The following is a 12563-nucleotide window of genomic DNA, read 5'->3' as shown; positions in this document are numbered from 1 at the left end:
GAAAGTTGTTGTTAGGGGGTAGAGAGAGTACTTTAACAAAAAAAAAAACCAAACAAAAAAATCAAGAAAAAAAAGGGGGATTGTCTATTCTTTTACAGTTTTTATCGGAGTTATTTATTTATTGCATCACATATCTAACCAATATCTAACCAACAGGGTATATATTAAACTGTTAGTGTATGAGCATTAGTTAAAAGAAAATAAATAAATAATATAAATAGATAGAAAAGTAGTACTAATACATTGCTAAAGGGGGCTGCAGTAGCACTCAAAGTGTTAAAGACTAACCCAACTTAACCGCAGGCGCTAGTGCAATTAAAATTAAATTAAATTCATCTAATCCCAGGAGACTTCAGTAACCTTACCACAGTGCGCTAATATTACTATTAACATCACCGTTAACCACATTCAACTGCAGGGGGAAAGCATAATTTAACCCAGGACGGCAGTATAATTCAGTATAATTTAGTATAATTTTTCGCAGTGAGAGCAATCATTTTAGGGCCATCAATCACTGATAACACTAAACTGATGAGCGGTAAAAGCTTTTAAAGCATCGCCTATGGCCAATTTAGGGTATTATAGTTTTTTGAGGTTTCGCGCGCGCACGCAATTTTAAGGCCTGACATGTTTGGTGTCTTTTTATCCGACGTGACCCCGTCTCTTATATTTGACCAAGAAATTGGGTAATAATAAATGTTTTATCATTTAATATAGGGGGGCAGTTTTTAAAAAAAATGTTGGTAATTTTCCCTTAATATAGTAAAAAATAAAAAACCCCAGTGGTGATTAAATACCACCAAAAGAAAGATCTATCTGTCCCCCAAAAAATGTATAAAATTAATTTCAGTACAGCGTTGCATGACGGAATAAATGTCAGTCAAAGTACTGCAGCGCTGAATACTGAAAAATGGCCTGGATGGGAAGGGGGTGTAACATCGCGGACTTCAACTGGTTAACAACCAACACTTTGCATTTTCCATAAACTCAGTGCAAGACAATTTTCTGTCATTCACTATAAATTTGCTAAAGCATTTGCACCTAGCTTATATCCACGTGTTCATCTAGCAAATACATCTGCTTACACTTGGCATACTTGCTAATTCTTACAATGTTTTTTTCTTGAGTGTTTTGTTGTTTTTTTTCTTTTATTTAGTAATACCTTTAACTGTGAATTTCTGGATATAGCACATTAACAGCTAAATATAGCAAAACGTTATTGAATCTCAATTAATATGTCTGCTGACCGTGATTTATTAACTTGGAGAGTAGAGTAGAGCTTGCTGTTTTTAACTTTGATGGGTAAAGGAATTAACGGGAGCAGACGGCTTTGCTTCATTACTTGATGAGGATTACAATTTTCAGTGTTCATCAGAAGCAACGTGTCTCATTAGGAGTTAGCTCACAAACTTTGATACCTGTACAGCACATAAATCTTTTACTCTTTTGTGCTGAGATAAAAATAAGTTTTTGCTTGTTTCAAGGAGCAGAAAATGGTATAAGAGACCCTGCCAACTAGAAGCTTATCAAAGCATCACCTGTTGTAGCTGTCTGTCACATCAGAAACATTTATAACTGGAATTAATTACAACTCTATCTTGTAGTGTAGCAGTTCCTACAATTCCTGCAATGTTTTACTCCAGACAGGCCTTGTTTAAGCTGCTGTACAGGACTATTTCATTACCTGGTTGCTGTTCACCTTTATCAACCATTTTCTTATCTGGTTTAAACTGCAAATTGTTTTGTATACACTACATACATTGGGCAGACATAATTTCTTATTATATGTGCAGGATCTGCTTCCTGGTTTGCAGTGCTCCACAGTGGTTGTGTTTTTTACTGCTTCTTCTCAAAGCCCCAGTCTTTAGGTCAGCTGATTCACTGAAATCAACGTGTTCCTGCTTAGCTGATGTCTTTTCTCAACAAACTATCTCATGTTACACAGAGCCATTGTGGTAGTTAATCTACTCTGCTTCTTCAGGCTAACATACCAATCTCTTCATTTACCAAAGTAACGAAAATGGAAGAGAGATTTAAAAAAAATATAAAAGTCACATAAAAATAACTTGTAATAACTCAAAATATATGTTAAAACAAAAATGCATGATATTTTATTTTTAATAAAATATTTCCAGCCCTAGACTTGTGGCTACCAAACTTCTCCCGGCATGGTATGAACTAACTTACAATTACAAGTTGCATTGTTTCCCCTTAAGATACTGTTTACCACAAATGGTAGCTTATATTTTATTCATCAAAGAACATTGCTTTTGTCTTCCAAATTCAATGTTTAATAAATATAAAGTCTCTGATTATATGTAATTACTGGTGTTATCAGCTCTGCATATAAAACAGCAGGCAGAATTATATATTTTTGCTTTCAAAATGTTTTGCTGGCTAATGCACTTACTTTAAAAATAGACTGAGAGCTATCTGTTGCTCACTGTTGGTAATACAGCATTGAATGTATACATTAAAATAACAGGTATCCTTTAAATAGTTTAGGCATTAATCCTACTGTGTCCTCACTTAGCATCTGTTTTTAATTTGAATTTCTTCGTGTTTCATCTTCCAAGAAGCTGAATAACTAAACACTTCAGTAATCCCCAAAAACATTATACAACAGATCTGAGGATTTATAATTTGAGGATATTAGTGGTACAAGCATGTTGCTCATAAAGTAATACTTATATCAACACTAATTATGTGCTTTATATCCTTAATAATATCAAATAGGATTGTGTTATGAGCTTAAAAGCTATGTCCACCCAAACACCCACCACACTGATTATTTACAAAAAAGGCACTAAACTTCATAACTTTCATAACTTGAGCCTCCAGTGTCCATTCTGTCCCACTACGCTGCTTATGTTGATTCGGTTTAGATTAGTCCTTTTCTAGTGAAACTCCCTTCCTTCATCTTTGTGGTAACGAAGGCTGGCCATAGACTGCTCTATTTTTCTCTTTCAACCTGCAGGCTGAACGAATAAAAATAGCGCCAATTCCTTTATTAACACTATGAGTATGTCGATCGAGGAATCCCGCTGTTTGCATTGTATTCTGACAGCTTATTGGCTGCCGGCTCGGGTTGTACAAAGATTTTCCAGCTGGCTCCTTCGATCAGCTGATCGAGGAATGTGCAAAATTCACAAAGTGCATTGCCACCTTCAGGCTAGCACTGAGTTTAAGACCTCAAGGGAGTCACTACTAAACTACCTGAAAGTTATAAGAAATGGTGTATTGTTCATTGATAACATGAGAACATTGTTTGTTTACTATAACTACAATTATGAATGAATGGGGGTGATGTAGATCACTCCCATTCATTCATAATTGAGGATATAGTTAACATACCATATCTTCAATTATGTACACACACTCAGCGATCACTGAGTGTGCGTACCTTGCTTTTCTCTCTGACACGCTGTCACAAGAGGCTGATCGAGCGGTGTAGAGAGGAAAGCCCAGCCTCCTGTGACATCACTGTCTCCGCCCCTACACCGCTCTGCCGGACTGTGATAGGCGGCTGAGCGGTGTGGGAGGAGAGATGCCGGCCGCTCACAGCGCTCTCGTCCTGCAGCGCCCGGCCGGCTGTCACTTTCTTTTCTCCCCGCTGGAACAGCGCCCAGCGGGGAGAAAAGAAACCAGGGATGCGCCGATGTATCGGCCAAAACATGGCTCTTTCGGCATTATGCTAAAAGTGCCATTTTCGGCCGATATGTTTCGGCGCCGATATATCGGTGCATCCCTAGTGTATACTTAAATCTAACAGTGTCCACCCGATAGCAGCAATTATTTTTATGGGCTTAGCTTTCAATGCTAAATTTGAGGCAAGCAGCTAAAAACATGGTTAAAATGCATACCATATTTGGAAGGTGTGTTACCAGACAAATAATTTGTAAATTCTTTGAAGCCGGTTTTGTAATCCAGCCAACTCTGTCAAATAGCAAAGCCAGATCCTTGACCCTCCCTCTGCAACAGCCGTCAAGAACAATAGTCAAACCACACCATCAGCCTGCTAATTTGGCAGTAGTGGTGTACTAGCACACTGATGAGGTTATCCATCTAGTCACTCTACTTTTTCTTCCTGTCAGTGTATACATATGAATGCAGCAGAGTCTTATTGGCTCCAACTGCTGGTTTAGGACTTCTGGTCCACTTCTGCTATACAATTACAGCAGGTTATGAAGGCACTTTTTTTTATATCTGTTGGAATTTATTTTTACAGAGAAAATAAAACCATCAATATTTCTTCTATGACAGATTGAATAGTTAGAGCTCCAGACCCCTAGTTTGCAAAGATTCAGAACACTTAACAGTTACGGGGTTATTCACAAAGCTGCCAAAGGCAACCGAGTGAATAACCGAGCCGTAGTGAAGTGAGCCGAACATGTCCGGCTATTCACTACAGCTCAGTACGGCTGATTTCAGCCCTACATCGGCTGAAATCAGCCGTACATCAGCTGCCTTCGGCTGCACTTCGGTCAGCCGAACATGCTCTGCAAGTGAATAACCGATGTTATTACTTATTAAATATAAACCGTCTGTTTAGTGTGGACAACAATGTACAATGAACTTGCTAAAATGGACAGTGCAATTACACATATACTACAAGGAATGGTTTCAGATAAAAAGAGTCTCACCTAATCTGGCTATTAATCTTTATGCATTTAAATTTAAAGTGTATCTGTGAAGGACTGAACCGTCACTGGGGCTGCAGGAGGAGCCTGAGGGCTAGCCTCCTTCCTACTGACTACGGACCTAGGGGTGCAGAGATTTATTACCCCGGAGAACTTTGTTTGCTGTGTGTGTTTTCCTGTTTAATATTTTATCTAGAGAGAGCTTTTCACTATTTGACTTGATTTGAACCATCCGGACTTCCATCTTGTTTGGATACCATCTCTGCTAAATGTGTTTTTGTGATAGCAGCAGGCTGTCTGGAGTGGCCATTGTTTGGGATGATGTGATCAAGCTCTTATCTAATTAAGGACATTCGTTAGGTTCAAAGAGTGTCTGTGCTTAAGGAATTCCAATGTGGCACCCGGCTGTCCAGGGTAGGGGATTGTACAATGTAACACACTGAACTCTTATCTGATTCTGTGAAGTATACACTCTGTGCTTTCTTCAATAAACCAGTTTATTTTTCCACTCCAAAGTCAGTGTCTTCTGATTCTTGGGGTAAGCCCATGCTATGTACACTGGCTTCTGGTTCCAGCACCCAGGGAACCTGCGTAAGATGGAGATATCCAGTCAGAGTATCAGGGAATCAGTCACAGTATCTAAACCCAAATTTATTTTTTTTACATATTGCAGCTTACCCATGCTGGCGATTGTAATAGTTTTCTTTTTTAACTTTCAAAATGTTGTATTATCTTTACACAAGGTATTTTTCCCCAATTTGTGATTAAATGTTGATTGAAAATATGATCTATCAGAAATGATCTAATAAAAACGATGATTTAATCAATCTTTATTATGATCGGTTCTATGACACATTTATTTGATTGATCTGAAGTGATTGACAAAATTCCCCCACCTCCGAGGGAATTGGCAAAGCCGAAATTAAAGAAGAGCTCTTAAATTGATAAAATGCAGGGTCTCTAGTTTGTGATTTGTATTCAGTTCAATGCATTTAGTCGCATTGAATGTTCATATACTGTAGATACAACAGTGGCCTACAGTAAATGTCCTCACAATACAAATATTCAGCTTTGAGGCTGCAGGAAAATGTCACAATACTGAAAGTGCACTGCTACTTAACATGAAGAATTGAGGACAAAAGATAGATGTTACTGCTTAGTCACAATTAACCTGACTAGATGTTCCGTATAAGACAGCAGATCTTCCCTTTTTGACTATAAGTCCCCTTTAACCATTTCCTATTCTACCTAAAAGTAGAAAAAAAAGGTTTTGCCATTAGATATATTTTTCAAATGTAGTATCTTTTCTAGATACAGTGAATAGAGATGAATGGGACATTTTCTGTATCAATATGTTTATTGAAATTTTCACATAACAAACTTAATAAAGATATCGGTTCACAGTGTATCATTGTCTTGGTACGTCATTACAATCATGAATTCACCGGTAATAGAATTACGTATGATAAATAAGCATATTCAAGGAACAGGGAATCCCTGCATTCACATGCGCTCATATTACACTATCGACTCTATATTGTTGTTTCTTCCAGTTTCCTGCGACCGTCAGTTTGGCTGCCAGGAAAATAAAGTGAGCCAGAGCCCTCTTAGGCTTAGTCAATTCTGGTATAGACATATGGAACAGGGCGTATTGAAAATTGATTGGAATATGTGCAGAGAATAGGGAGCCAATCAATTTAAATATTTTGACCCAGAACTGTGTAGCCATGGGGCAGCGCCACCAGGTATGTAGCATGTCTCCCCCTTCTCTGCACCCCCGAAAACAGGTACCTGAGGTCGTGGGGAACAGGCGCGCCATCCTGGCTGGGATCATATACCACCTCATCATTACCTTATAGGCTACCTCAGCATTTGTAACGCTAATAGAGCATTTTGCGACATTTCGCCAAATCTGCTGCCACTCCTTCATGGACCACCGACGGGGCAGGTCTCCTTCCCAGCCACGAACATAAGTGTGGGAAGTGTGGTTGACCAATCTATTTAATTGTGAATAAAGAATGGTTATGAGGCCTGGGCCCTCCGGGGCGTGAAGACACATATGTTCAAAGCAAGTAAATAAATTAGTGGGATCCCCTCTCCGAATTAGAGAGGAAATCCAATGATGACGTTGGAGGTATCTATAATGTTCAACTCCCAGTATTTGATAGTGTTCCCGCAAGTATTGCCAGGAAGTAATGGCAGAGGAGCGCAGAAGGTCATGCACTGTTCGGAATCCGTTGTTCATCCACCATCCAAAGGCCGTGGGGTTGTCCAGGCCAAGCCTAAAGAGCGGTTGGGCGAACAAGGGAAGCAATGGGAGGTATGGTAAAAGCAGGTGCGCTGAGTATTTAATAGAGTCCCACACTTTAAGTGTATGCATCATGAGGGGGCTAAGGGTCCTAGGTCTATCACATGCTGGCAACCAGGGTAAAGCCGTGAGAGGCATGGGGGAGCAATTCGGGATTTCCAACATAAGCCATAGTGGGGGCTGGTGGCGCTGGTGCATAGTTATTAGTGGTATGAGTTGAGCAGCTTGAATGGGACATTTTAAGGTGGAATATGAATGTAAGGCATACGCCAGTCTTGGGCTCTATTTATTTGTTTATGCATTCCCAGTTGTCAGGGTGCACAATTTAAATTGAAGGTTTTGTAAGAATGGTTGGAACACATATAATAATCCTGTGCTTAAAATACATGATTTAGAAAAGTATGAAGCATTCAAGTGCTCAGTTGTTACTTAATGAAAAGCACAGAGGAGTTTCTGTGCACACACATCCTCATATTTCATGCCCTCTGTTATGCAGCTTCATGCACACTGTTGTCAACCTCTTGTTAGATAAATGCAGCCAAATAGCACTCTGACCAGATTATTTAGCCACTAGCTTTCATACCCAGGAATTATGGGCCTTTTACTGATTTTCATCTTTTCTGATGGCCTTCAAACTGAATTATTGCCATAGCTGTCAGATCTTGACTTATGATTTCTTTACTAAAGCAGAATCACCCTTCTTTCAGCTATGTGTAAGCCATATGTGTGGCAGCCAACTTGGCAGCTCCCAGTTTATGGAAATTGAGGCACATGATTGTGCCTCAAATGCAATTATTTTAGCAAATGGAAAGATAATTTTTATTTTTTTTAAACTGCATAGCGTGGAGGGAACCTGTGTGAAGAGAACAATGTTGGTAGATTTAGCTGTAGTGAGAATATTTAACATCAAGAGCCAAAACACGTTGGAGGGTAACTGACAGCAGCCTTGTAGAAATGTGGGAAAAACAGAATATACAGAACTTGTGAGGCTCTTCAAGTAAATAAAACAGTTTGAATGACTTTTAGCTCTGTCTTATGTTCATAATCTTTTGAAGGAAAAAATATTTCATAATGTCAGTTTTTATTTGTTCACATATAGTAAATATTTATCAAGAACATTTTAACTAAACTCCATATTGATGACAAACATTCATGGTAAAATGTACCTGATCCTTTTTCTCTGCTGTTCATTGACTCATAAAATGTTATTCAATAAAGACAGGCTTCCCTAGAGGGTTAAGAGAATGTGATTTTGTGTTGCATGTAAACTATATACACTGTCCAGATGTGCTACATATTCCTTCATAAAATGAGTACCGTATTTTTCGCTCCATAAGATGCACTTTTTCCCCCCAAAAGGAGGGGGAAAAAGTGCCTGCGTCTTATGGAGCGAATCCCGACGCCCGAGACATGCAGTTTCGGGCGCCGGGCGAGTAGTAGGAGCCCCTGCTCGTTTAATACGAGTGATCTAACGAGATCACTCGTATTAAAACCAAGCAGCGGCGGCGCCGATCAAGTTCAGCAGCAGGAGCCACTGCTCGTTTAATACGAGTGATCTAATGAGATCACTCGTATTAAAACCGAGCAGCGGCGACGATCGAGATAACCATACAGCAGACGAAGAATAGACGTTCTTCGCCTGCTCTGTGTGATCACTGAGACCGTGGTGCTGTAATCACAGCGCCACCTGTCTCAGCGGTCACTAACTGCAGCTTCTGTGACAGCTTCTGTCATAGAAGCTGTCACAGAAGCTACAGTCTCGAGTGCTCCATAAGGCGCGCCGGACCTCCCTGCGTCCTATGGTCCGGTGCGTCCTATGGACCGCAAAATACGGTACTTAAAAAATACACTAATGCAAGGAGCAGTAGCAGAAACAAAACAAGGGCCAGTCATACAAACAGGGCTCAAAATCTCCACTCGCCCCCTCGCAATTGGCGAGTGAAAATTGCAAGGGTGCGAGTGGAAATTCATCGGCAGAACTGGGTGTGAAGGGAAGACAGCCAAACTGATTCTTCTCCTCTGCGGCCGCTGCAGCTACAGAGCGTCCAAGGAGGAGAAGAATCAGTTCGGCTGTCTTCCCTTCACTCCGGCCACCTGCAGCTTCCTCCGCCCACCTCATCTGCTATTGGCCAGCTCGAGGTTTTTGCAGCATGGGAGCTGAAGGGAGGCTTCAGCTGTGAACATGGAGGGTTCATCTCTTTTTCCGCCCGACCAGTACCACCACCACCAGGAAAAGGGCATCTAAATCAGGAGAGGAAAAGGGCAATAGAGGAAGAGGGCACTTAAACCTGTTCTTTCTGCCTTACACCGCTGACCTCTGTGCGTTACATTACTGACCTCTGTACTGCTGACTTCTGCACTGTGTTTACATTAGTTACCTCTGCACTGTGCGTTACATTAGTGACCTCTGTGCTGTGCGTTACATTACTGACCTCTACTGTGCGTTACATTACTGAACTCTGTACTGCTGACCTCTGTACTGTGCGTTTATATTACTGACCTCTACTGTGCGTTACATTACTGACCTCTGTACTGTGCGTTAAATTACTGACCTCTGTACTGTGCTGTGCGTTACATTACTGACATGTACTGTGCGTTACATTACTGTCCTCTGCACTGTGCGTTACATTACTGACTTCTGTACTGTGGTACATAACTGACCTCTGCACTGTGCGTTACATTACTGACCTCTGTACTGTGTGGTACATAACTGACCTCTGCACTGTGCGTTACATTACTGTCCTTGTGGCGAGTAACTCTCAAGGCCTAGCTGAAATTTTGAGCCCTGACACAGACACATTTTTATAGGTGATTATAAGATTGGTCTTCAGAAAAGTGATCACATACTGTTGGTAAGCTCAGTGACACTCGGCATTCACTGTTTTATGAGCATGCACATTGAAAAGACTGATTGCTTTTCTCACAGATGATGAAATGTTTCAACCATAGAGCTTCGAGAGATCACAAGTAGAACACGGCCTGTATGGTCATTTGTTTTATGTTTCCAGATGTTTTGCTAGTAATCTTCAAATATGACTCATAGTAATACAATGTATGTAGTTTACACTTAGTTAAACCCATTCATACTAAGGGGCTAATGTATAAAGGCAATTATTTAGGATTTCCAAAATGGATGAATACTGCTCAATTTAAATTACAACTACTAGATGGAGCTAGAGGAGCATAGTAATTTCCCATGCTCCTTGGAGCCATCTAGCGGCTGTAATGCTGCCCAAATGGCATTTCCCCATATTGGAGCAGTTAAATCCTTACAAACGGCATTCATAGAGGAAGAGAGGAGGGGGACCGGGGTGTGACTTAATCTCTTCTCCAATCACAGAATGCCTTGTATAAGGCATTTTGTGAATGGACAAGTAGCAGGGATGTGACTAGAATACTTTGCTGCTTGAGTTGCATCCCTCACTCCCGTAGCACCTTGATGAAACAAATTATTATGCAATGAACCTCTGAATCTGAAAGTGCACATTAAAAAAAACAGAATTTTGGCCACTGTCATGTTCTGCACATGTGCTCCGCCATCTTAGAGGCAAGCGTATGATGTCACATGACGCCGGCATCGGGGTGACATCCTATGCATGTATGTGTGCCGCCATCTTGGATGCAGCAAGATGGTGGTGCCTATACAAAATGAAATATTATATGCCCGAATATAGTTTTTCGTATATTCTGGCATATAATAATTAGTTATTTCGGATTCGGACGAACGGCCGAATCAACAGAATTTTGTGATTCAGCAAGTTAGTCTTAATCCGAATGCATATCTCTAATACTGTATAGCATATGAGATTATGAGATTTGCAAATCATTGCATTCTGTTTTTATGTAGATTTTACACAACTTTGTCCCAACTTTTGTGGAATTGGTGTTGTATTTGCTGTCTGCTTTAGCTATTATTTCACTGTTTTATATTTTTAAACACTGCAGGTTTGCGTTAAGTTTCAAGGTTGGGAATTTGGGGTAAAAAGCTAATTATAGCTCTTGTCACTAGCACACTTCTCCCTGAATGTTATTTTTTCTGCATAATCGGGACAGCAATCCTTATTTGAACAGCTGTGGTGATGGAGTAAATAGATGAACAGTTATAGAAAACAAAAATTATCTTTTAAGACTCCAAATGTGACATTGTGAATTTTTTGAGCAAATTAGGAAAGCGTGATTTAGCTTGGTTCAAACAGAGTTCATAATCACTGGAATTGTTATAATCTGTGAATGTAAATTAGAATGCAATTATCTGCATTGTTGAACTTGATTTATAATATAGCTGCACTGTTTTGGCTGAATTCCCTGCTATGCTTTCTAAAAATGCAGCGATATACGGAGGTGAGATGCTGGCAAAGGCACTAGAAAGTTGAAAACAGAAGGGAAAGTATCCTAAAGCTGTATTAGGGCGGGGAGTGGGGGATTTCACTTTCATTATCTGGCTTGATTTGAAACAAATAGTGTCAGGCTGAGAGCTTTTGATGTGAACAGTATTGCATTGTACTTTTAAATTACTCTGCTGGCATTTGTTGGTAAGTGCTTGAGGCCTGCTGAAAATGTGTCCGCAAAACAGAGCAGTTACTGAAGATCTGAGGTCAAATCTAGGTTTCTAGGGCCCAGCCAAGAAGCAGTCTTCAATGTCATGCCACAGGGGGAGGCTAAAAACTTCCTTATTGAGTCTGCTTGATGCCGATTTGCCCTGGAAGAGCTCACAAAGCGTTGTAATGGGTGGCCATACATTCCACCGCCAAAAACTGGGCCGGATTATGTTAAAATGTGTGACCACGTGACCGGTCACACATTCTAACGTAGTCACAAATGTTGGTAGAACACTGGACTGTCCTGGTGAATCCCGGATCGGTGGCAACCCTAGAGACTTTGCATGCCCCTGCGGCAAAAAAATACATCCCTACGCCGCCTCCCCCCCCCTGCAATTTTTTTATTTTACTAACCTTTTTTGTTAACGGTTTCCACCAGCTGCCCCCCCGCCCACAGTACGATCGGCTGCACAGGAACGTGCGGTAATAAAACGCTCTGCGTTCCAGTGCGGTGGGATCACAAAAAATAGTGCAAGCACGTTTTTTTGCAATCTTATTGGAACGCAAGGCCTTTTTTTTACCGCACGTAACTGTGCGGCTGATCGTACTGTGGAAGGGTCTGCAGTGCCATTGACTTGAATGGCACTGCCGCGCCCCCTCCTACCCCAGAACACAGGGGGACATTGCGGTAGATATGCGGGCAGGTGGAAACAAGGCCTTAAGTAGAACACCAGACATAACTTTTATTTGTTTTGTGTGTGATTACTAAAATATAACACACAACATCTGTGTCCCCAACCTTCATTTCCTATTGTGTCACCTATAAAGAAATTGTGTCAGGTTTTCTTCCCCTGCCTGTATCCTTGATATGTACTATTGCACATAAAAGATGCCCCCACAAAACATTTTTTTGGGGGGCATGTTTAATGGGCAATACTGATCTCCCCTCCCCCTTTCCAATTAATATTGCATTTGATCAAAATTTTATAACTTCACCCCTCCGTGTGTTTTTTTTTTCTAGATACCCTCTTACTTTTTTCACTGGAGTTATCCACAATAAATATACTCACTGTCCTG

At 40.6% G+C, this 12563-nt stretch overlaps 1 protein-coding gene across 1 annotated transcript in view; it reads left to right on the top strand.

The window, feature by feature from the left end:
* LOC108798368 (protein Jade-2-like) overlaps positions 1–12563 on the top strand; it is a 253509-nt gene that overhangs the window by 161643 nt on the left and 79303 nt on the right. The window contains 1 exon segment of the mRNA XM_018570113.1: positions 11926–11942. Within this exon segment, the coding sequence (XP_018425615.1) occupies positions 11926–11942 (17 nt within the window).

This window comes from Nanorana parkeri, unplaced genomic scaffold, assembly GCF_000935625.1.
Source record: "Nanorana parkeri isolate BGI_ZX_2015 unplaced genomic scaffold, ASM93562v1 scaffold1456, whole genome shotgun sequence".
Taxonomy (NCBI): domain Eukaryota; kingdom Metazoa; phylum Chordata; class Amphibia; order Anura; family Dicroglossidae; genus Nanorana; species Nanorana parkeri.
Note: the sequence above shows the minus strand (reverse complement) of the source record. Positions and strands in the feature narration are given on the sequence as shown.